At 43.3% G+C, this 27,475-nt stretch overlaps 1 protein-coding gene across 1 annotated transcript in view; it reads left to right on the top strand.

Moving 5' to 3' along the window:
* Positions 1–27,475, top strand: part of COL21A1 (collagen type XXI alpha 1 chain) — a 344,603-nt gene that overhangs the window by 181,921 nt on the left and 135,207 nt on the right. Inside the window, exons 9-10 of the mRNA XM_088455921.1 lie at positions 3,249–3,311; positions 27,095–27,148. Of these exons, the coding sequence (XP_088312047.1) occupies positions 3,249–3,311; positions 27,095–27,148 (117 nt within the window). The remainder of the gene's footprint in view (positions 1–3,248; positions 3,312–27,094; positions 27,149–27,475) is intronic.

Raw genomic sequence — 27,475 nt, forward strand, 5'->3', positions numbered from 1 at the left:
CACAGACTCATGTTAGTTTAAAAAACAACAATTACAACAACAACAACAACAACAACAACAACAACAACAACAACAACAACAACAACACACAATGCTATTGTACTTATTGACAAATAGCACTACTACTAGGTTACAATTATTGTAGACATTTTTCATTACAGTTACTGGGTTACTTTACAATGACAGCTAAAAGAGAATGTTTTTGAAAATGCATGGTTAGTTAATAGCTATTTGGAAATGCCAAATAGTACATTTGTTTTCCAAGCATCACTCAGTGGAAAAGGAAAAAAAAATCAAATGCCAAAAACAATGCAGCAATATTACAAAGGAAAAAAAACCTAACAAAAGTAGTACATATAATTTTATTTTAGTTTAATATTATCTGTAACTATAAAGTTCAAAATCTCCATAAGTGTTCTACAGTATATTATGTATTAAATGTTGTATAGCACTGAAGAAAACTTTGAACGTTACATTTTGAACGATGCATGATGTCATTGCCTGCTCCATACTGACTGATAAGTGGCATCTTTCCTTTCCTAGACAGCTTGTCCTGTTGTAGCTAACAGTTTTAAGCTGTCTAGACAATTCAGAAAATGAGTTTGACGTTTCAATGTATAATATACAGTATGTTTTCAAGTGTCAGATTATCTTCTTAATGCTAGTTTTAATCTCCTGCTCATCTCCTTCGCCCCAGTTCTGCACAAATCAGTTAATGAGAATGGTCACAGCAGCTTACTGTAGGAAATTTCAGGAATTGTGTGAGCTGGTGCAATGAAGAGCAGTTACCTGTCCATTTGTGTTATGGAGTAAATTGTGGTATGGCAGGAAGTGGCAGGGATAGAGGTAGTGATGTAAGGTGGTTACTAAAAGGCGAAAATTTGATGCTAGAAATTATGCACCAACACATAGGGTATATTCACTTAGCTGCAGTGTTTACTGCGCAGGGAAGCTCCAGGTTTAGAGCTCTGAGCTTTAAAATTATTGTGCATTTTCCTGCACGATAAAACAAAGGGTAATGCATGGTAACCCATACAATAAGTGCTGGAATCTATGGGTTTCCCCATGCAATAATCCCCAGAGAGTGTATTTTTCTGGGTTGACAATATGCCCCTAGTGATGGATGGCTCCTATTAAACTGATACAGAAAGATTGCCAAATACACCTCTATAACTGCAGTCCATACAGTACATCCATCCTCCTAAAGCAGATGATTAGGTAGACTTATCAACACATACGATGCATGATATCATTGCTTGCTCCATACTGACTCATAAGTGGCATCTTTTCTGTCCTCGACAGCTTGCCCCTGTTGTATCTAATGGTTCTAAGCTGTTTGGACAATTCAGAAATTGGGCCATAATTATAATAACAGTACCTTCAGAATGCTAGAAGTTGCAGGGGTAGGAGAAACATCATGCTACTAGTTCAGATGAAGGATGTGAATAGAAATAAAGTAGGTTTCTCACATAAAACATGATTATCATGTTGAAGTTCAGTATTTAGAACCAGAGCCGTAACTAGGGTTGTGCAAGTGGTGCCGTCGCACAGGGCCCTGGGGGTGTTACCAACGCTGCTACGTGAGTCTTGTTTCTGGCCAGCAGGGTGTCCGCCTGTAATGGCACCATACTTGCCTACTTTTACAAAAGCATTTCAGGGAGATTATGAAAGCACTACCTATGAGCTCGGAGGTAAAGTGGGCATGTACTGTTACATCTGAGAGGTGTGTCATAAAATTTACTTACATCCACATGTAAACTAGCCCCAAAGCAGTTAGTAAGATCTACTTTTTGATGAAAACACACTAATACTTTTCAGAAAATGCATGTAGCCATAGGGATCATAGAGCCTTACATACCTCCCAACATGACCCTCTCCAGGGACACAATGCTCTGGTCCTGGACTTCCCTGGTAAGCTATGATTGGTGGCGGCTCCAGAGGTGGGGCTGCAGTACAGTCCAAAATTCAAATAGGGGAGTCACACCAACTGTCAGTGAGTCCCAGCCAGTGATGTTTGGCAGCGTGTGAAATGACAGTTAGTGTGGCTCCCCTATTTGAATTTTGAACAGTGCTGCAGCCCCGCCTCCTACCAGGGATGTCCAGGACCAGAGCAGTGTGTCCCTCCTGGAGGGGGTCATGTTTTGAGGTATGCCCTTATAATAATCAATGCAGGGAAATTATATTAATGATCCCATTCGAATATATATATCTTTGTTTTTTTATATATATATATATATATATATATATATATATATATATATATAACAGCTTCATAATAAGGGTAAGGTGCAATCAGGGAGAAGGCTAGACTCTTCAGGGAGTCAGGGAGATGGCTACTATTTCAGGGAGTCTCCCTGACAATCAGGGAGAGTCAGGGACTTAGGGAACCATGCTGGGCACGGGGAAGGGGGCGTGGCCTAATCATGGCAGGCATGGCCGCGTCCCCTTAGGACAGAAAAAAAATCATTTTTGCAGCGTTGCGTAGGGAGGGAGGTGCTGGGAGCCAATCAGACCAGTGCAAAGCCAGGGGGGGGCACGATCAGTGTGATTGGCCCCCCAATAGGCATAGGAGACTGCTGCAGCTGATGATCAGCAGCAGCGAGCAGTATCCCGCTGCAGCCCAGCACACAGAAACATGTGCAGGGCTGCCGTGAGAGGGAGGGGGGCGGCGCTGATCTTCAGCCAGGCCCCTCCACCAAGCCCTGACCCGGGTAATTAGTATCCACTCCACTACCCCTCTCAGCACCCCTGGGGAGAGTTGGCAACTGTATGAATGGCACCCTGCAGTTACTTGTCACTGCTGTCCTTTGAATGCTCCAGGCATGCTACCTGCAGTATGTACAGCCACTTGGAGCATCTTAAGGATGCTACAGGCAGTGTGCACTTCCTGGTGCTGGTGAGCTGTCACCCTGTTACGCTGCTGTCTAGTACTATGACATATTATAACAGATAACAGTTTTAAAATGGCTAACTGCATTTTCTCTTCATATGTTTTTTTTCTGGATAATATTTAAGCAGCAAACATGGCATTAATGATTGTGTACAAACTAGAGATTGGAGTAGCTCATTTTCCCTAAAGTACACCTGGGCTCCTAGCCAGGGTCTTTGCTCCTTCAGGGGGTTGCATGCGTCCTAAGGTTGAAAGGTTACACATTAATTGCAAACAGTTTTTGTAGCTTTCATTTTGTGAGCATTTTGAGTTTACTTTAAAAGATTAGCTAACATACAGTATATCTGTCTTTTGGTAGGGTGATCCTGGGCGGCCTGGCAATCCTGGTTCCCCTGGACAACCTGGTCCAGATGGTAAGCCTGTGAGTACTATAATGTTGTTATACATATGCACAGTAAATGTTCAGATATTCCTCTTGCTTGTACCATACAGTGCTCTCACACATGTACACACATATATTATGGAAGTTGGAAAGATAGATAATGCTGGTGTTGTATTCTCAGTGGAACAGTTCAAATGAATACTTGTTTAAAGTGAAAGCATATGAAACTCATAGCTTAAAGCTTGATAAACTTTAAGGAGTCTATTTACTAAGCAGTGTTAGGAGACAGAGTGAAAAGTGATAAGAAAGTGATAAGGTGCCAGCCAATCAGCTCCCAACTGTCATTTTACAGACTGAGAGCCTGATTCAGAGCCGGACACTCTGAATGAGCGCCCGCTCTGAATCAGGGCGTTTTTTTTTTTTTTGGTGCGTTCCCCTGGACGCACCCACAGCCTATGCGAGCGTCCATGATGATGGTCGCGATGGTCAAGACCATCGCGACCATCGGGCTTGCGACGAGACCCTGCGGCAGGGTCTCGCTGCCGCAAGCCCTGGAGTGATTTTGGCTCTATCAGAGCCAAAATCACTCCCACTGACATCACTAGTGATGTCAGTGGGGCCGGACCCAGACGGTAGGCGTTCCCATGGGAACGCCTCCGTCTGGGCAGCCATGCCCCAGCGTGCTGTCACTCACCATCGACAGCACACCCCCTTTGGTGCGAGACCCGTCGCTCGCTGGGTCTCGCGAATGCGCACGACGGAGCACCTCCGTCGTGCGCATGCACATTTGGGTACCATCGGCCCACTTGCGAGCGTCCTGCGCTCGCGAGCGGGTCTGAATGAGACCCTGTGTTTGAAAAATGACAGTTGGGAGCTGCCATGTCTCATAGGGTATTTTTATTTTCTTACTATGGCCTTTTTTGTGTCTTTTGTGTTTTAGCAGAAACACAGTATTCTTTACTGTATTTGTTATTTTATCTGATACCCTTCAACTGTTTTTACTGAATGATGTTTGCTTATCAGTTTACTGGGATAAGAGTTCAATGACTACAAATACATGCTGCAATACCGCATAGAAGAGTAAAAATTTTACTAAGGTTCCCTACTGTCAGCTTTATTGCCCCTCTTGTGTTTTAAAGGGATAACCAATAACAAGTTGCAATTAGGAGATACAGTATGTGTTCCTGTTAATTTTACCTTTCCACCAAGTTGTGAATTAAACTGATGTGCAATTCCTGTAGTGCAGAGCTAGCAGAGGCCTGGGTGTAATAACAGTGTGTAGCAACGCCCGATGCCCTGGCTAGTGGAAGGGACACCTTAGTAAAAATAGTTTACCTAGATAGTAGGGCTGCATTACAAGACACTGGGGCATATTTATCAAGACAAATTTGCAGGATATTTCCCATGAAAACAACTGTTAAAGCAGATGGTTAATTAGACTGTATCAACACATACAATCAGTGGCGTCCCTCCCCGTGGTGTCACCTGGTGCAGGGAGGGATGCTGTCCGCTAAAAAGGGGCTTGGACTCGTGGAAGTGGGCGGAACCCCCATGGTCCTATCACCGTGCCTATTACTGGGGAGCAGGGGGGGTGCCGGAGGTGCAGACTGCCATGTGTGCAGTGCTGCCTCCCTCAGTGTCAGGAGCCACGTGCTGCACTTAATTATGCAGTGCAGCACCCGGTTCCTTTCACTGAGGAGGAGTCTGCACCTTGGTGTCACCCCTCGGTTGGTGATACCCAGATGCGGCCACCACTCCCCTTGTGATGTCACTGCATACAATGCATATCTGCAGAGTCCAGTGTTTTCTATTGCAAAAGCAACTCCCACAGGTTTTTATGGGGGTTTCTAAATTGTGAAATTTTGGCCCAATAACTATTGCCAGGGCTACCACCAGACATCACAAGGCCCAGTGCAGATGAAACAGGCAGGGAACCCCCTCCAACCCAGTGGACGCATATGCTATAACATCCCCGAGCAGGGAGCAGGGGGTACAGCAGGGAGCATGGGGAAGAGTAGAATAAAGGATAGGTGGGAGCTGGCAAAAGGAGGACAATAATAAAAAATGTTCAAGTGCTTAGCTGCTCAATTGTCCTACTGTATGCTATAAACTGATAATAAATGAAGGCTCTATGTATATAACATTTAGATAACACAGTGTGTAATAAGAATGTGTCTAATATTGAAGCATGGACCTAAAATGTTTATACAGGTTGCTAGACATAGACAATCATCAATTGTTTATAGCTCTTCTGGGGAAGATGTCAGTGACTACCCGCCAGTGACTTAAAGGAAAAATATTGTCCCTACTCTTCCCTGTGCCATCCCATGGTGTGATCAAGTTCAGCTTCAGTCATCAGGCTGTTGCAATCAGCCCTGTGCCCTGCAGATTCCCCGTGGCTGACAGTAATGTGAGGCCCTGACAGGTTGTCTGGCTGTTGTTGTAGCTCCACGTCAAAGAACTACTTCTTCTCTCAGGCGGTGGTAGCCGAGAGCAGACAGGTAGGCAACAATGGAGGGAGAGACATCTCCAGCGACATTTTCAATTGGCGCCGGGTGCTAGCCAATAGGAGCTTGTGGACCGGCAGCCAATCATGGGCCGCTGCTTCTTTTTGGCTGCCGTTGCATGAGCTCTGCTTGGCTCACAGCCAGTGCTGTCTCTGTCACACCTAACGGTGTGGTAGCTGCAACCAGCTGCTGGCCCGGTGCTAATTCACACTGCTGCCAATCAGCCTCCTCTCTCTGTCCGGGCCCAGGACTCCAGTCCATCGCTTTTTTCCTCAGAGAGGGATCCTTCAGCCGGTTATACACTTTACGCTTGCCATGTCTGAACCCGGAGGCAAAGTGATAGCGGTGGCAATCACTTTGCTTTCAACTCTGCTGGGACAATGCTTTCTCAGAAGCTCTGGGCCTGATTCAGAGCCGCTGGTAAGCGGCCGCTCGTTCGCTCCGAGCGATTTTTGCACAACTGCGCATGCGTATGGGTTGTAATACGCATGCGCGAACCAGTCATTGCGGTCGGAAATTGTGTGCTCGCAAAATAGCGAATGTCTGCTAATTTGAGTGACAGAATGAGGCGTTTGTGGGTGGTAACAGGGGAAGGTGCTTGAAAACGGGGAGTGGAGATCCGAACGCAGGCGTGCCAAACGGTCAAAACGGGCGTTTTAAGGGTGTGCATAATTAACAAAGCAGCGTCATCGACCACTTCACTTGGTTGTCTTTTAGCCTGAACTGCTCGCATGATTGCGGTAGGAAATTGCTACCACAAGCACTGCGAGCAGTTCATACGCCTTTCGATGTACTCGATTAATCAAATAAATAGCGGAGATGACGTAGGATGCGAGCGGCCAGGGGGCGCATTTTAAAAAATAGCTAGCGCATGTTTCGTTCGCTCATTCAGACATAGAGACGTCAACAGACCGCAAAGAGAGAGCGCTCTATTTAAATATCCGGCCCCTTTTCCTGAATGAGCGAGCGCAAATAGCGTCCGGCTCTGAATCAGGCCCCCTGTCCCCACACCTGAAGATTGATAAGTACAAACAGGATTTGACAAATATGTGCCACTGTATCCTGATGTCACAAAGTAAGATTTACTTTTTAGCTAGGTCAACCCTTTTTTGTAATTGTGATACTCTGTACTGTATACAAGTTCCTATAGAATGTAGTCCAAATCAATATAAAATATAGAACAAATATATCTGTAATGCACCTCTGTGTAAAACAGTGCTTGTATTAAGTGATCTGAGTGATTTCTTGCCTTTAAAATGTTGTTATATAACTCATAGTATTTTTAACATTGGAGGATAAATACATCATCTGATTTTATGTCTGTGGATGAAAAATGTCTTGAACTAAACATCCTATTTCCCACATAAAGTTTTGCTTGTATTAATCCTTTGTAAATGCAGTTACAGTTAATCCACTCTCTATATAAAAAGACCTGTAAAGGAAAGTATTAGGCTTTTTTGTATAACTGGAAATAAAATATCAATTTAGAATTTAGATGTTTTGCCAACTAAAAGAAGGAATCCCCTTTTGCATTTCAGGAAATTTTTGATGTTACATAATTGGTTGCTAGTATACAGTGCATTTGGCAATATAATTGGAAATGTTTTTATAATTGGATAATGGGAAAAACTATGCTGATTCCAATAACATGTTTGTTTTAATTGTTTTACCAATACTTGTAAAAGTTATTGTTTTTATCTCCACGCTGGTAGGTAAAATGACTTACCATCATTATACGATATATATATATATATAAATAGTACTTGGGATGTCCGGCACTCAAAAGAGAATTCAACGGTCTGGGTGCCCCTCCAGCTGTGATCCGTATGGTACAGGTATAATGTAGAGTAGTAGAAACGGATGGCACTCCATACCGGAGTGCCATCCGTTTCTACTACTCTATATATATATATATGTATATATTGGGTTGGAACATAGGGCCTGATTCAGAGCCGGACGCTCTGACAGAGCGCTCGCTCTGAATCAGGGCCGGCCTTCTGTTTTTTTAGAGCGGCCTCCTGGCCGCTCGCATAGCTGTGGGTGACCATGGGAATGCCTCCGTCTGGGCAGCCATGTCCCCGGCCCGCCCACCAAAGGGGGTGTGCTGTCACTCAACATCGACAGCACGCCCCCTTTGGTACGAGACCCGGAGCGCTGGTTTGCCCGTCGCTATCCGGGTCTAGCGCATGCGCACGACGGAGCCTGCTCGCGAGCGGGTCTGAATCAGGCCCATAGTGTGTACCATTTGCAACACTGCATACTTAGCACATGTTTTGCGTATAACCTTTTTAGGAACATATTAGTTCTATGAATAATCCACAATCACGGATAATAAAAGGTGAAAGTAAACAAATTTAATCCAGCAGTGACATAAATGACTAAAAACACACGTACAAGATGTAAACCATAAAAGATCTTATCTGTCCATAAAAAGAGGTACAGGTACAGCAGTCCTAATGCGTTTCATCCTTCAATGACCAGACTTTTAATGGTCAGACTTCATCAAGGGGTCCCCAGATAAATTGTGTCACTATTTTCACAAGCACGTGTGTATGTATATATACACCCCACAAAGTTTTTACTTTACAGACACATTCAGGCGCTCATATCACCACTATTTATGTTTCTCGTTTTTTATTTGTTCACCAGCACATACTGAGTAAGTAGCAGCCACTCATTTAATATTTAAGGAGTGTCATAATAGCACTATTTTTGTTTGATTTAACCTTGTCACTATTGGTAGTTATAATTTTACCTGTGTGCCCCCATGTCTACTACAAAATATATAGGGTTGGGTATGACACCCGTGCGGATGAATAGCCTCCTCCGCTCTGTCTCCTCCCCTCCATCCACTCACTCTTATCCCATCTGCGCAGCTCTATCCTCAGACCTCAGTTGCATAGACAGCATGTGTGTATTCCAAAGAGCACACAATTCTGTGAATTAACAGCCCCACCATTTTGTGAGTGACAGCAATCTCTCATTCTGAGAGAGTGCTCAATCTGTAGTTAACCACAGGATGTGATGGCTTACCATATCTGTATTGTGCAAGGAACATGTCCATTAAGGCGTCAGCCTTACTAATAGGAATTTCATTGCTCTTTTTAGTTTGAGCGCCATAAATTCAGTAGGTTTTGTAAAATTTCAGATCATGTCTAAGAAGCCTTAATGGGACATGTGAAACCATAAGGTTTTTTTGTCTATGGAATATATATATATATATATATATATACAGGTTGAGTCTCCCATATCCAAAATGCTTGGGACCAGGGGTATTTTGGATAACGGAATATTCCGTATTTTGGAATAATTGCATATCATAATGAAATATCTTGGGAATGGGACCCAAATATACACACAGAGCATTTATGTGTTATATACATCTTATACACACAGCCTGCAGATCATTTTATTCAATATTTTCAATAATTTGTGGCTCAAACAAAGTTTGAGTACATACATGAAATTCATTTATGTTTCATATCCACCTTATACACAAATCCTGAAGGTAATGTTATACAATATTTTTTAATAATTTGTGCCTTACACAAAGTTTGTGCGCATTGAACCATCAAAAATCAAAGGTTTCATTATCTCAGTCATGCCAAAATAATTCCGTATTTCGGAATATTCCGTATTTCGGAATATTTGGATATGGGAGACTCAACCTGTATATATATATATATATATATATATATACTAATTATAAAAGGTAGAAATAAGCTTGCATTATCATCGAATTTAAACTTTTTTTTTAACCATTCATGTCTTTTATTCATCATTTTTATGTCAACAATTACAAAACTTTCTCTAATTGCTGCAAATAATCAAGTGATATTAAAGTAGCTGAAATTATGACTATCCATTGCTGATCAATGTTTGAGAAGGATTTCAAGTTTAAGGAGATAATCTTCCAGCAGTTGCCAATTGCAGAGGGACCTTGCGACCACCCCAGTGTTTACCATGCTGCCGATTACTGCTGATCGGACAACAGGCTAGGACCTCTCACCCGGTGTCTGATAGAAGAGCAGCTGCCAGGAAAATGTAAATGAAGTAGCCCCCAGTATATACCGGGCGGCCACTCAGTGGAGCTGAGGAAATGCAAAGTTGTGATGGTCTGATCATCACTAGTCTGATATATTGGTCACTTATACATTAAAAATCAATATTAATGCTATGTGTTTTAAAAAAAAAATAATATATATATATATATATATATATATATATATAATTATATATATATATTTTAGAATATTGTGTTGGAAAAGTTATAAATAGATGCTATTGACCTAATTCAATCATAAAAAACTATTTCTAAGCAGTTTTTGGTAAAAAATATTAGCCAGTTAAGTGGTTAAGGAGTGTGGCCAGCCATCACAGAGCCTTGGACAATCATTAGAGAGTACACAGCCTGCAGACAACATGGATACTACAGTGCATGGTCTGGGCCCCCTTTATAAATATATACTGTATAGCGCATAATGATGGTTCATGCAGCATAATCTACCAGATTATGCATGTAGAAAATACACCACTGGGAATACAGTAACAATGTAGCATATGTATAATAATAAAGCACATGATAGTGATCTTGTCTATACAGTATATACCACATTTGAGCACTCTACATATGATAGAGAACCGACTGTACACACCAGTCAGTGTCTAAAACTCAATGAGAACTGCATTAATAAAGGCCAAATATATGCATTTGTAACAAAAGGTTAAATTATCTAAATTGTTACCACGGGGATGATTAATGTATATGTTACATTTTTATGGTTTCTTTACAACTGTATTGTAGTTTACAATATACTATATTTTAAATGTCATTTTCACACAACAAAACATTAGATCTGTTAACCCAACTGCTAATTTTGATTGGCAGGAGGGCAAACTTGGTGTAGTTTCTATAGAAACAAACCAAACACCCATGTTCATCCATATTCCTGCTCCACCAGGTAACTAACACTCTAGAAAAACAATGTGGGGTGGGAGGGGGTCCTCAGTTAATTGGGCCCACCGCGGATTAACTCTGTGGGCCAGTCCGACCCTGTTGCTACTACTGGTATTGAGTATACACAATAGGCAGGAAAGACTAGTCCCAAATGAGCCAGTGTCGGGAGTCAGTTCAGCAGTAACAATACACAAGGCAAATTCAAATAAACCAGAGTTAGGAACCAGAAGGTCTATGATGTAGCACAAAAAAGTCAACAGAATATTGCAAGGTCAAATGAAGCAAAGGTCAGTTCTGGAGGAGTGAGCCTCACTCAGAGATGTACGCAAATTTGATACTGGCTGCTTTTGCCTATAGCAAACAAATACTTGTCAGCTTTGTTTTTACAGTGAAACTTAGAATTAAACTAGCACACATCTCATCCCAACCATAAATCGCTCTACACATTTTAAATCTGCCCCACCAGCAGTTTAATATGGTTTTGTCAAGAAACAAATTGCTCCATTTTTGACTTGCTTCTATCTCAGACACATTATCACTTTTATAAAAAAAATACTGCTAAATTAAGCCTCATTACTGTATTTTATGTCATATATGAGAGTGGCTTATTAAATGTGTCATTATCCTTGGTTTTATGGTATTGATAAAAAGTACAAGTATCAATACATGGAGACACCCAGCGTGATGCGGCTAGGGTTACCAGTGGAAACCCTAGCTAGGATTAGGGATGGCTGTCAATCATCGCTGGTTAATAATAGTGATCCAATGCATCTCCATCGATGGCAGAGAGCCCCACAATGTTTTTTTCTGCCTGGCGACAGAGCCTAGCTACTCCCCCCACAAAACCCCACCTCCAACTTTGATTGGCCCGCTGCCCAGAGAAGGGATAACCATCAGTGGTCAAAACCGTCAATAGCTTCCCATTGATGGTTTTATACCATTAAGTTTAACCGCCAATTGTACGTAACATCATTAATGACCATCAATAGTTAACCAACCAAAGGCCATCCCTAGCTGGGTTTCCTCTGGCAGTGCTGTCCAGGCTTCCCATGGTGGAGTGTGGTGCCAGTTTTTTCACTGTCAGTGCAGCCTGGGTTTGCCCCCCCTGCTGCTCCAACCCACCAACGGTGGCCACCTGTTCTAAAACCTACCCCATGTTTTGAATTAGGCCGTGGCACCAGTGAAGGGGGAAAGGCGAGCAGGGATCATGGCCTGCATGAAGGGAAAATTGCTTACTACCAGGCTTGGAAAGCCACAGGTACTAAGGCGGGACCTTGAGGGCTGCTGAACTTGCCATTTGTAGGCCTTTTGTTCAACTTCACTGTCCTAATTTTGAGACTTAAATATCAGCTATATTGTTTTAAGGGAGAACAGGACACTCTTTGTGCCAGTTACTCCCAACACTTTATTTTTTACACTGCTAAAAATACCACCCCCAGCTCTCAGCACCCCATTCTAACACCTCCAGCCATCTTTCAACACCCCATTCTGACCACCAGCCACATCTCAGCACCCAATTCTCTGACCCTCAGTCATCACTAAGTATCCGATTCTCTGACAGCCCCATCCATCTTTTAGCACCCCATTCTGCCATCCCCAGCCATCTCTCAGCACCCCATTCTGACATCCCCAGCCATCTCTCAGCATCCCATTCTCTGATACTCCAAGCCATCTCTCAGCATCCTATTCTCTGACAGTCTTAGCCATCTCTCAGCACCCCATTTTCTGACAACCCCAGCCATCTCTCAGCACCTCATTCTATGACACCCCCTGTCATCTCTCAGCACCCCCATTCTCTGACAGCCTCGGCCAGCTCTCAGCACCCCATTCTGACACCTCCAAACATCTTTCAGCACCCCATTCTGACACCTCCAGACGTCTTTCAGCACCCCATTCTGACCACCAGCCACATCTCAGCACCCTATTCTCTGATACCCCCAGTCATCACTCAGAAACTGATTTTCTGACATCCCCAGCAATCTCTAAGCACCCTATTCTCTGACACCCTCAGTCATCTCTCAGCACCCCATTCTCTGACATCTCCAGTAATCTCTCAGCACCCCACTCTCTGGCACCCCCAGCCATCTCTCGCCACCCCTTCTCTGACACTCCAGCAATCTTTCAGCACCTCATTCTCTGACAACCCCAACCAACTCTCAGCACCTCATTCTATGACACCCCCCGTCACCTCTCCACACCCCCATTCTCTGACAGCCCTGGCCAGCTCTCAGCACCCCATTCTGACATCTCCAGACATCTTTCAGTGCCCCATTCTGAACACCAGCCACATCTCAGTACCCTATTCTCTGACAACCCCAGCAATCTCTCAGCACCCGATTCTCTGACACCCCAAGCCATCTCTCACCACCCCATTCTCTGACACCTCCAGCAATCTCTCAGCACTCCATTCTCTGACCACCCTAGCCATCTCTCACCTCATTTTGAAATCCTCCGACACTTCTCAGCACCCAAACTGGCACCTCCAGGATCTCTCAACACCCCATTCTCTGACATCTTCAGTCATCTCTCAGCAACCTGCTCTCTGACACCCCCAGCAATCTCTCAGCACCCCATTCTCTGGCACCCCCAGCCATCTCTCACCACCCCATTCTCTGACACCCCACAGCAATCTCTCAGCACCCCATTTTCTGACAACCCCAGCGATCCCTCAGCACCCCATTCTCTGACTACCCCAGCGATCTCTCAGCACCTCATTCTATGACACCCCCTGTCACCTCTCAGCACCCCATTTTCTGACAGCCACAGCCAGCTCTCAGCACTCCATTCTGACACTTCCAGACATCTTTCAGCAGACCATTTTGACCACTAGCCACATCTCAGCACCCTATTCTCTGACACCCTCAGTCATCACTCAGCACCCGATTCTCTGACACCCCCAGCAATCTCTCAGCACCCCATTCTCTGACAGCCCCAGCCATTTCTCACCTCTAAGCACCCCAACTGGCACCCCCAAGATCTCTCAACACCCCATTCTCTGACACCCTCAGTCATCTCTCAGCACCTCATTCTCTGACACCCCCAGCCATCTCTCAGCACTCCACTCTCTGACACCCCTAGCCATCTCTCAGCACCCAATTCTCTGACACTCCCAGTCATCTCTCAGCATCCCTTTCTCTGATGCCCCCAGACATCTCTCAGCACCCTGTTCTCTGACACCCCAAGCAATCTTTCAGCACTCCATTCCCTGACACCCCCAGCCATCTCTCCAGCATGCACCATCGGGGCTGGATTAAGGGGGGGGACAGGGGCGGTCATCCTGGGGACCCCACAACAGAAGGGCCCCCACACAAGGTTAGCTTGACCCTGCAATTGCCGATTAAAAGTGCCCTGCGGTACCTGTTCTCAGACTGGGGCTGCCCGGCTGCTGCGGCTGTGTACTGCATGCTCAGAGCATACAGCACTCAGCTGATCCAGAGTCCCATCTCCAGCATCACGTGACACATCACATCCGTGATGCTCATGAGGGAACTCGGGAGCCACTGAGCGCTGTATGCTCTGAGCAGCAGTGTGTGACAGCGGCCGGTGGTGAGTTAGTGCGCAGCGCCAGACAGACAGGGGATGAGTAGTCCTCCCCACACTACTTCCAGTGGCGATAGCCATATAAGGTAGGCATCCCCCTGGTGTCCGTGTGTGCCGGACTCGGCTGTATGTGCCGGACTCTTCACAATGCATTTCACCGGTGGTAACAAAATAAATGATTGTTACCATGTGCCTCATATCTAACAACCTCTGGCTCATATCTACTCGCAATAGCTGACGTGGTTATCCAGGGATGTGGCCTCCCATTAATTTGTAGTAGCCAGTACAGTGGCACCACCACATATGTAGATTCCTCTTGGGCTTACTCCCTTATCATTAGGAGCAATAGTAGTTTTTGCAAAGCAGACTCTGGCAAAGTAAGATCATACCGTTGGAGTTCTGTGAAACATTCTAACTTTACACTGTGGGGCAAGGTAAGAGGCATAGTGACAGTGGAATGTCAATTTTATTGGAGGGCCCCCACAATTTAGTTGCCCCGGGGCCCTCACAATCCTTAATCCGGCCCTGTGCACCATACTTGCTCTGGTACATTGCAGATATATACTGATATGTTAATAGGCTCCTGACAAAAAAAAATGACCCATAGTGTTTTTATGTTTCTATGTGATAGGAAATATAGGGCATGATTCAGAGTTGTACGTTACACTGCATTTTGCTAAATATGCTAATGCCGCAGGAGGTGTGTGAAGGCAAAAGACACCCACTTCTGTCATCCCAGATCCAAATGCTGCTTCCGAAGATGTAACATCGGATCGCCATCGGACAGCCACTGGTCATCTACGTAAGCCTAAGTTTAATCAGAATGGTTGCCTGAACTCCAAATGCCAAGGCCAGTAAATCTGCATTGGAATACGCAGAAACTGCCCTTGTCACGCTCAGAAAATGGGGCCGACATGCCCCCATTTTCTGAAACAGACAGACTCCCTATCCCAAAACAGCCGCAGTATGTCGATTAGACTGCTGCTTCCCCAACACCTTGACTGAAACCACAGCTGCATCACAGCAGATGTGCAGGCCACCCACCTTTGGAGTTGTACGTAAACCATCAGGTTTGCATATAACTCTGAATCAGGCTGATAGATTGCAAGCTCGACTGGGGCAGCGAGTGATGTGAATAACTGAAATATCCTTTATAAAGCAAGGCTTCATATGTAATACGCACAAGTTGCTATCCATAATTTAGTTTTTCTTTTGTGGGGAGGCCCAAAGCATATTTTTGCTCCTAGGCCCATCACTAGCTAGTTCCGCCACTGTGCCATCTTAATCCATTTAAATCACTTTCACTTGCAAACTCCACATGTGCTGCATTAAATGGTGTGCAATGATGTAAAAATAAATACAAATGTAAATTTATACTGTCCTAAATTATCTTTATTTACTACCGTAGCAAGTCTGTAATGACTAAAACAGCTAGGGTACGTTTGGTGTACAGTGTAAAATATATAGCAGACCCAGTAGTGGACCGCACCTCCCCTCTGCTCAAAAATGAAATCAGCTTATCAGGAGAAATGAAGATGCAGTCATGCAGTAACTGACAAAAGACAATCTATTTATAAAAACACAATAAACCAGTTCAGAAGGTAAACTACAAATTACAAATATTTCAGTGTCTGGTTATTTTCAACACTTTCCCAGAGGTATTCTAGCCTGGTCTGACAATGGTTAACATTATTAACCAATTCAATCTCTTAAGTATACAGGCCCACATATTATGAACAGATGTTTGGTTTTAGATGGTTAGATGGTTAAAATAAATGCAACAATGTACATTTTGGTAATTTTTATGACATAACATTCATACCGAATTAGAGTCAACAATTAAAATAATCAGCAAAGTAACTTGTAAGTTACATACAAATGGATGCAGAAAATCCTGTAATTGTTGATGTTATGTTATTATAAAATATTGCTGATGTGAAACACAAAAAACTTAAATTGAATAATATTTGCATTTGTCCTCTAAAAAAATCAGTGCTGTAAAAACAACCATAATTGTTAAAAAATTCAAGCACACTGCTGTCATCCTAGTCTCTGCCTCAGTTTCACTTTGCACATCCAGTCCCTTGTGCTAGTGTCACGTATAGTACAGCATAGAGGCTTCTCTTCTGTAAATTTACAGATGTATCCCAAAAGCTGGTAGCCGAGGGTTTATCTGGAGATGAGTAAGACACATAGCCAAAAATTTATTAACCAGGTATGCAATCAGGAATCTGTCACTGGTAGCCGAAGGATGATTCAGAGACAAGGCCAGGAACTAAGTCAGATGAAGCCTAATGTGAGGCCAAACAGCTGAGCATGGTTGACATAAACAGATAAGATAGAGTGAAGCAAATTATGGCCAATGGTGCAGTTGTTTTCCAGACTTATATAACACTTGTTTGCAGGTAATTTGTCCAAGCTAGGAAGGGATCAGAAAGCAGGCAATATATGATATTTAATTCTTACCAAACAAAGCCTAAACAAACAGCACCTGCTTTGGCTTACTTGGTAGAAACACTGTTACTAAACACACAGGACATAGGACCAAGTGCTGCAAAGTCTGTTTATATTTTTCTTATGAGATCTTGACAGGTGTATTGTCGTCTCCTCCTTAAAAATGTTCCTAGAATATATCACTTCTTGCTCAATACCCAGGGCCAGATTAAGGGACACATGGGCATGTGGCTGAAAATTATCAAGGGCCTTTCTGTGAGAAATGGAGGGGCTGTGACCAGTTGTCTGTGTGTGGCTAGTGCCATATGGATGTCTACACTCTCTACAATATCAGCTCCAATGTCTCCCTTAATACATAAAAGTAGAACAATTGAATAATTTTGTGAGGAAGTAGAAACAAAAGTTTAATATGTGGCCAGCTGGGCTGCTAGTCATCATCATGCTGTCATGATGAAGGGCCTATTTTTATATGGAGGCCTGGAGCTGTATTCCCAACCGCCCCATTGTTAATTTGGCCCTAACATTACCAAAATATTATTCATTATTTAATTATCTCCTTCCTTGACTACTTAAACTGCTTACATTCAGGCATTCCCTTCAAACGCTTTTCCCCTCTACAATCTAAATTATATACTAAGACTGATATTCTCTCAATGCTTCACATCTGTTGCACCAGAGCTGTAACTAGACTTTTTGGTCCCCTGTACCAGAGAGAGCATTGGCGCCCTGCTGCCACATTTTTTAAATAAGTACATAAGATAGTGCACCTGAAAAACGGCCATGGCCTCATGGGTAAGAGCCAGGGAAGAGAGTGGGGCAGCCTGGAGATGCTGGGGATAAAAGAAGAAGAAGCTACAGGTGAGAATGATAATAAACAGGAATATTGACAGGCCCAAACAACGCCCCCTGCCCTGCGGTGCCCTGTGCCATGGCAGTGGTCGCACTACCCTAGTTACGGCCCTGTGTTGCACCACTGTGCAAATAACAACACTAGCAATTCAATAATCTTCTCATCTTCAAAGCTCTCACCATTATTTCTGACCTCATTACAAGATATAGCCCCTCTCACCCTATGTGATGTGTCTCAGGCTGAGGTCAGGTTGTGTTCCCGAACTGGAATCAGGGACTGGAGGGGGTGAACCAGCTATGCACTGGAAACTATAGGGCCTGAAAATGTTCAACACAGAAGAAGGCTAAGCAGGACGTAGACAAGTTTGGGAGGACCTGCGTAGAGACTCTGTTGAAGAATTGGTGAACTGGAGTCTAGGTTTTTCCTCTTAGGGTAGTTCTGAGCAGTCTGAGGAGTGGCCTGAATCTGGGCTACGCACTGAAGTGACTGTTTCCGGGTTGGTACCAGAGAGGCAGGTTTCCGGGCTGGTAACAGAGAGGCAGGGTTTCCGGGCTGGTACCAGAGAGGCAGGATTCCAGGCTGGTACTGGAGAGGTAGGGTCTCATCTGGTACCAGAGAGACTGAGTTCCGGACTGGTACTGGAGAGATTGGGTTCTGGGCTGGTACTGGAGAGACTGGATTCCAGTCTGGTACCAGAGAGGTTGAATTTCGGGCTGGTACCAGAGAGACTAGTCTGGGATCTGTTAACCATAACAGGCACAGGAGTCTCAGTGAGAGAGCACTGAGGAGCACAGATACAGAACTTACAGATACAGAACTTACAGAACTTACGCAGAACACTGTCAGAAAAGTTGCACTGGCAACCAGCTGGCCACCCAGGAAGTTATTTTATAGCTGAGAGTTGCTGCTGATTGGTTGTCAGCGGGGAAGATCAGGAACTACCTTCTCATTGGTAGTTCCTGCATCAGGTTACCATGCCGAAGATGGCTGCACCCACATAGACTGACCAGTGGGAAGACCTCCATGTGGGACACCAGCATCAGTGGGAAGCAGGAGCAGGAGTGTCAGACGAAGAACTGCAGCGGCCGTCGCTGGACTGAGTGAAGGAGCGATCACAGTGGCCACTAAGACCAGATGCCCATGGACCCCTTATGCGCCATGGAGAAGACCCGACAGTGCCCAGACAGGTAAGCAGCGGGGTATGATTCTGGGGTCCATAATGGGAGCCATGACAATATACCTCTGACTTTCACTTTCCTCCTCTCTGGTAACCACATCTCCAAGATCTCTTCCATACTTCCAACACTCCTAGGGCTCTATTTATTACAATCCGCATTGGGAACACAGATTGTAGTGTGATATTAAGTACTGTTTTCGCATTGCGAATTCAGCCAATATCACAGGGATTTACTAAAAATCCCTTGCAGGGACAGAGCTTGTGATAAAGCTCTGTCCCTGCGAATCTTCTCTACACTTTTGCAAAAAATACTGTGACAAGTGCCCGCGCATGCACCGACCAGCCACTGCTAAGCCCCCCCCATGATCGCGACCCCCCTCTCTTAATTACACTTACCCCCGGTGATGTCCTCTGTGGCTCTGGTCAGCTGATCTCCCATCCTGCACTGGGACCCGGTCAGCTGATGGGAGGATGGGAGACCAGCTGACCGGAGGGAGGACATCACCGGAGCCCCGATCTCCAGTCCCTGGACTCAGGTAAGTTATTTTTTTTTCACTATATATATTGTTTAGACCACACAGCTGATCACTAGGGACAGCTCCGGGCTCTGCTCTGCCTGTTAGAGTGGAGCAGGAGTCCTGTAACTGGGGGAGACCCCGGGTTATTATCACAGGGCTTCCCCCGGTATTTTTTTACAAGTTATTTTTAGTAACAACCGGACAGATCGCATTTCCCATTACAATTATGAGAAATGCGATCTGCTTACTAAAAATATGTGTTAATTAGGGGTTAGAGTAGAATTTTTCCGAATTCTACTCCAATTGCCCTTTAGTAACTTTAGGTGAAACTAAAATAATGTGAAAAGGGTGTGACGCCTCTCTGATGGTATTGCATGAAGGATAATTATCTGCCTGTATTTCTCAGCATTGAGGACACCATTAATCCTGACCAAATCCCCAACTCCATTTGCTGAAATGCAGCCCCAAACTTGCAAGGAACCTCCATCATGCTACACTGTTGCCTGCAGCCACTCATTATTGTACCGCTCTCCATATACATGTGTATGTATATATATATATCGACATACACATCCCCTAGGTTCTTAGCTTCTGTCTGGTGGACAGTTAACAAATTAGCTACCTTGATTACCAGATCACCTATAGAAGACTAATAAAAGTTGGGTCAATTTCTCTAGTCGCTCTCTCTCATTGGGTAGCAGGTTGAGAGGGAGAGAGAGAGAGACCACTGCTTGTTATTGCAAGTACTGTGATAAATAATGTACTGTAAGTTGGATAATAGGTCCTTCCACCTTGAGAGATTGAATTGAATGTTAGTTAGAGCCAGACAGGCTAATATTTATTTTTATGTTTTGTTTGTTTTTGCTTTCAAATAAAATTAGCTGTGGATTCTAGTACCAAGGCCCTGGACTGGTGTGCTACCAATAGGCTACTGCGTGCAAGGTGCTGCCATTTACCCCATGTGACACACACACACACACACACACACACACACACACACACACACACACACACACACACACACACACACACACACACACACACACACACACACAAACAATCTTATATAGAGTGTGCTTTGCCTTTTAAATGTGAATTAAATTTGTCTTCTTTCATGGCAAGTGCTTATAAGTATTGTGGAGTGTATTTTGAGCTTATCTTTCTGTAGGGATTGTGAATAGTTATTCTAGGCACCGTTGTTTCTATTTAGAAATGATAATGACTAAGCTTGTGTGGTCTCATGGCAGGAGATTTGTTCATAATACAGAGCCAGCTGGCAGAAAAATACTTCCATGAGGGCAAAACGGCACTCTGAGTCCAATGTTTTTGAATTTATAAAATAAAATTTGTGGTGATTTCTCAAGAAGTATTCGACATGTTAATGTTAATTGTTTAAAAGTTTGTAGCCACAAAGAATACTGTGTATATCTAATACCAATTTATAGAGAACTATACTGAAAACATGTATGTATGGGTATGTTGTAATATTATTTATTATTATTATTATTATTATTATTATTATTATTATATTAATTAACCTTCCAAAAAAATGTCGTGCAGTGGAACAGATCACAATGTAAGTAAAAATGCCAGTATGTAGGATAAACACTGAAACCAATGGTTTCCAAAGTGACAGCCATTTGCACGCATTTTTCAAATGTTAAAATATCCATGTAAAATGTCAGTAGGAGTTCACAGTTTGAGTCATGGGCGCAGGGCCGGCTCCAGGGGGAGCTGCGCCCTGTACAGGATGGGTAATAGACGCCCCTTAATCGCATGCAGCTAAGCCGCACGTGACCAAAAATGGAGGCATGACCTAATTATCATAGACTGCGCCCCATAAATTACGTTATTTGGGGGCATGCCCGTATGGCACATCTCCCATTAACATCAGGCTCTCTTCCAGCACTGAATGGATGCCGCGTGCATGCGTGCGGCATCCTTTCCTCTTCTCTGGGGACCGGCACCCAACCTCCTGACCACCCGCAGGACACTTCGTCCCGTGGGTGGAACAGTGGGGCAGTGCCCGAAAACCCCCAGGGCAAGCACCCAACCTCCTGACCACCCACGGGACACTTCATCCCGTGGGTTGAACAGCAGGGCAGTGCCCGAAAAAAGAACGAGACTGTCCCACTGAAATTGGGATAGCTGGGAGGGGTGCGCCCTCTATGGGGTGGCACCACTGTTCTGCCGCAGTGGTCGAACATGCCTCGAGCCGGCCCTGCCTGGGCATCACCAGATTCTTTCTTGGCATACGTGGCATGAGAAACCTTGCATCTGTTGCAACAGTTCAGCAATGAAATGTAAGAAAAGATGCTTAATTTTAACCTGTGACCCCTGAATGGCAATAGAAGGCCTTCAGGGTAAACGAGACCCACACAACAGGGTATATAAGAGACAGCATCAGAATAGGACCTAACAATATCTTCTTCCAATTTGACTAATAGGCATTGTAGCTTTTCTATAGAAACTGGGGGATATGTATAAAAAATGTGGTAAATCCCTGTAGCTCTCCATCAAATATTGTGTAAATTTAGACTAATTTTCATAAAATTTATAGTCGTATGTATCAAGAATATTTCGGCAGTAATAAGCAAAATTAAAAACTCCCTGAAATGCAAAAACATTGCAGTGTAGTTTTACAATTCCAATAAATAAAAATGAACTGCGGAAGCTCTGCTTGTGTGTTAGACACAAGGGCGCTGAGAGCGGTGGCGCGTACTAATTACCTGGCCACGGGCTTGTTGGAAGGGCCTGGGTCCAGGGAAGTCCAGAGCCGCATTAGGCATGGGGAAGGGGATGTGGGCTAACTGCGGGAGGCGTGGCTATGTCCCCTTAGGCTAATAAAAAATTGCAGCACCAGGGAGGGGCCGCAGTGAGCAAAGCCAGAGGGGGTTCGATCAGTGTGATTGCTCCCCCTATAGGCATTGGAGACTGCTGCGGTTGCTGCTCAGCAGCTGCGAACAGTCTCTCACTGCAACTCAGCTCACTCCAGCCCAGCACACAGCAGTGTGTGCTAGGCTGCTATGAGATAAGAGGAGAGGGAGTGGCGCCCGGACCCTCTAGCAAGCCCTGGCCCATGTAATTAGTACCCACTTCCCTCCCTCTCGTCATCCCTGCCCGGTTCTACCGCAGCCCATCATGCTCCTGTGTGCTGGGCTGCAGTGGGAGTAGGGAGACTGCTTGCTGTTGCTGAGCAGCAACAGCAGCAGTCTCCCCTCTTCTTCCTATGGGGGGGCATTTACACTGAACATGCCCCCGCCCTTTGGATTTGCGCATATCTTTGCAGCGCTGCAAAGAGTATTTTTTTTTTAACCTAAGGGGGCGTGGTTTCACCTACCGCGATTTGTGAGACGGTCATCCCCTTGTGAATGTTTTTGGAGACAGACATACATATAGGCCCGCTGGTATGTATATGAGCAGACCGGCACTCGTTTGCTTGGTGTTTGTAAGAATGTTCAATTTTACATAATGCTTTGCTTAAAGGCTTATACATATAATGGAGAGTTTGATTGACATCTGAAATTCCTGGCTGAAAACATTGGGTTCATAAAGTAGTGTACACCCATGGGTGAAGATAATAGTTTTCAAAAATATTGTTTGACTTGTGCACTGCTTTACAGCATTCTGTTGTCTTGTTGGAAATTAATATTGGTTCAGAGATATTTTTCTTTGTTTTGGTTTACTTGTTTTGTTTGTCTATTAGTATATGGTGGACTATGTATATTTTGTAGGATGTCACAGAAAGCCTTACAAAATCGTGCAGTAAAGTAGTCACCACAATCTGATACTATCTTATACAACCATTGAGGAGGTAAATTTCATTCATGAAAATTGGGTCTTTAAGCATAAATTGTCTTTTAGAGGAACACAAAATGGCTTTGCCTGGTAAACCTGACCATGATCACAAAGATAGTAATGTTATTGGTAAGAAAGAGGCAAGTGGGTTATAAAGTCCATAGAAATGTATCTCCATGGCCATGATGTAAGTAGGTAGAAGAAGGTAAAAATACAACGTAAAGTAGAACAGGCTGTGACATATTGTTCCACTGTTGGACAAATCATTGGACATCAATAATATTGACTGAAGATGAAAAGGCACTTTGAGCCTCTTTAGATAACTGGAAAATGTAAGAAATATTGGCTGAAGATGAAACAAATGAAGTATTGAATTGCTTTGACATCTACAGTATTGTGGTCTGTCATTCTTCAATGGCCTTGATTTCGGCAGGATCTATTTATAATTCTTGCAATGAAATGATTTGAGCAAGAAATTCCAACTTATTTGACAGAGGCTTTTTAAACTTGGAGACAAGATTATGTTGGTGGAGGTGTGCTAAATAAACATTTGAATATGATTTTGATATACTGAGAGAGACTATGGGGTAAATTTACTAAAGTGAGAGTTTTTAGAATTGGAGATGTTGCCCATAGCAACCAATCAGATTCTAGCTATTATCTTCTAGATTAGAAGGTGCTTGTTAAATGTTAGGTAGAATCTGATTGGTTGCTATGGGCAACATCTCCACTTCTAAAAACTCTCACCTTAGTAAATATACCCCTATGAGTACACCAGAACATCCACCAAGGAACATAATATTGGTCTAGTACTGTAGATCTCTAAATGCATCAATAATCAAGTTTTTAAAGGTGGCAGGGGTGTTGCAAAAAGGCATGGCACAATACTCAAGATGTCTGAGTCTGGCGTGAAAGTTGATTTCACTCTATGATTAATTTGTATCAATTCACCATCCCCCCAAAAGATAGTAAATCTGTTAGAGAGTTTAACTGTATTGACTTTTTCTGTATATGAAATAAGAGCAAGGATTATGGTTTCATACTGTGATCAGGTTTAAGGCTTGGTAATCAATGCAGGGATGAAGGGTCCTAGAGAAGGGGGATATAATATAATGTAATATTGCATTTCCAGATAGTCCTAATTTTGCTTCTAATAAAGCAGTAAAGTAGTCACATAGAATTTGAGCCACAGATACGTTTTAAATGAGATACTACCTGTTGAGAAGTGGGCAACATCACTCCTTAAGTAGAACTCCCATCTTAGTAAATTTACCCCTGAGAGTCTTGTGCTATCTTGACAAGAATTTGTCTATTAAGTCTAATGTTAACCTTAAGTCAATGATGTCTATCAGGAATGTCTATCAGGTTGTTCTGAACCTTAGCTCGAATAATCAGGGAAACATAAAATCTTGGAATGGTGATTGAAGTTTGTAAGCCAAAATTAGTCAATGGGTAGTTTTGGCTGGATACAGGTGATGCACTTTATGGTGCATTGGTCAAGGGTTTTCCACCCATCTCATTTTACCACATATTAGGCAGTCAGTAGTAAAGTACAGTACATGCTTAGATTTAACTCCAGTATCATGCTCATTCTTTCTTCATTAATGAGCCAGAGACACACACCAATTTTCATGAGTTCTTCGACTATAAAATTGGGTCCAGTAATGGCAAGAGAACATTACCCTGTGATTATAAAAGATAGATTTAAATCACTATATCCCATTAGATGAACTTGCCCTTGATCTGGTGATTAAGACCAACATGATATTAATTAAATCTGACCATGGCACCAACCCATCTCAAAATTATGCGGTACTCTATGACAGAACTGTAGCAGTATTATAAGGTGGTTTTAGCTGTATTACAATGATGATAGTCAGCAAAAGGGTTAAGGAACAGAAGGGTACTTATCTGCAGCCAAAGAGTTCAAGATCCAGAAAGATATTCCTATAAACAAAAAGTTTAAACACAGGTAAACAAAATAATACAGCTTTTATACCTAAATTCCGGGTCTGACCCGAAAGTTGGAACAGGGGGCTCGATTACGACCCGCTCACTAGATGCGTCTGCAAATTAGGCTATGTGACAGCAAGGCAGGCGATCACATGGCAAGGCATAAGCATGCCCACTATGTCTTGGCGTGCGATCACTCTGAGTATGCAGACGCCCACCAGCCTGTCTTAAGACGCCCACTTGCGCACGTCATCTCCAGGATGTGTATGCAACCATCTGTATCATCGGAAGTGAACGCAGCGCTTGTGGTTGACCATACCCTACCGCAAGCACTGCGAGCACTTCAGTGTAAAATTCAGCCAGGTGACGTGTACTATGACGCTGCGTCTTAATTATGCATGCCTCTGAAACGGCGTTGAGACGCTCAGACATGTCTACGTTCGCACCTCCACTCCTCCATTTTCATAGACCAACCCCTGTTACCACCCACAAATGGCTTCTCCTGTCACTCACTCAGTTGGGCAGTCTATGCGCAGCGAGCGTACACTTCCCAATCGCTCGGACTAGTTTGCGCATGCGCACTGCGATGCATACTCATGCGCACAAGGCAAACATCGGCAGTCTACGTGCGAACACTTCTTAGCGAACGGGTCTGAATCGGGCCCAGAGTTCCAAACCGGTTCAGACCCGAAATTTAGCTGGCGATGACCCAGGATATTCCCGAGTCGGCACCGTTCACACCGGTGTTGAGTCTGCAGTGACCTGACTCTTCCGGCATGTAATTGGACACTTGGAGTGACGTAATCTCCAAGCGCCACTGAAGCTGGCCAATCAGCAGGCATGCGGCGCGCTCCAGGTCATCGAGACCTGGATTGCACCGTTTAAACTGTAGGGTTTCACGGGTCATTCCAGTGTTAAACCCTGCAAATTACCTGGGTTGAATTGCCAAGTCAGTCGACCTGGGAATCCAACCCTGTCCCATTTTACACCAAGGAGCTACCTGGGTTAACCCTGCAATAACCCGGGCTTTACAGTAGCTCTGTTGTAAAAGGGGTATAAGATTATCAGGAGCACCCATTTAATACAATTGTTCACAGAGAAAAACTCAATAAATGATCAATGAGTCACTTCCAGGAATCTGAAGCTGAAATAACTAGCATGAAATATTTACATGTCATTAGCAGCAGCTGATCATTAAGAATCTTCTAGATCCAAAGTTTGTCCAAATGTGACAGGATCATCAAATCTGCAATAAATTCTAAAAGATATTTCTCTGGGGATTGGAGAAAGACTACACATGTGCTATACAATCCTTGTTTCTGAAATTATTGGAGACACAAACCACTAGAACATTTTTAACTCTAGTATTGGAAGCAGAACACACCTGTGCTAGACTTTCCTTATATCTGAAAATTGGACAGAGAACACACTTGTGCTAAAACTTTCATCTTTTGGATATTGGAGACAAAACACGTGTGGCAAAACTTCCTTATCTCTATGTATAGGAGGCAATAAAATGACCTTACCTATGAGTATTTGAGGCAAACATACCTGTGCTACGTCACTCAGCTCTGAGTATTAGACAGAGAACACTCATGTACATGTTCTAGAAACTTTTGAATCTGAGGAGTGTAGATACTTTAGTAACTGGCTTGTTTTGTGCTAAAGCATTAATATTATTTTAACTTTATTTAGTGTATCTAACATTGCCTGCCATGTGCCGCCATTGACATGTATACTGTAATCCATTCATATCTGTGAATCATTAAGATTGATCTTGCAAGTCTATAACTGTTAATAGATATAATTTTGTGGAGTAAAAATTAGAATGTGATAACAATTATTTTCCTTTACTTACACACAAAAATTACAGGTACATTTTGACAAGTCATACATTGATATTAGTGACAAATGTGTATCCCTAAACTTAATGAAGAGGCATGAGTGTTTTTAATATAAAGCATGCTGTACATTGATTATATTATTAAGCATATGATATATGATTGTGTCTAACTTGATAAGTTGCCAAGTTGCAAATAGTAATGTGATATTTCTTTTTTTATAACAGGGAACTCCAGGGGCTTTAGGGAGTTCAGGAATGCCTGGTTCACCTGGCTTGCAGGTAATAATTGAAGTTCACATACTACCACTGCTACTACTACTACTACCACTATTACTACTACTACTACTAGCATTGATAATAATAATAATAATAATAATAATAATAATAATAATTTTTTATTATTATGTTAAAAAATATTAAAACTCCAAGTACTGCATGTTGCTTATTAAAAATACAACATTTTGAAATGTTATGAAAAGAATCTAAACAACTGATACATCAATAACATTCATTACTCCACATTTAAACTAGAAATAATTGTTCCTTCTAAAAGATGTGGACATGTTGTGACTTATTTACAATTACCACAATGTGGCCAGCGAATTA

This window comes from Taudactylus pleione, unplaced genomic scaffold, assembly GCF_031769625.1.
Source record: "Taudactylus pleione unplaced genomic scaffold, aTauple2 ptg000678l, whole genome shotgun sequence".
Lineage (NCBI taxonomy): Eukaryota > Metazoa > Chordata > Amphibia > Anura > Myobatrachidae > Taudactylus > Taudactylus pleione.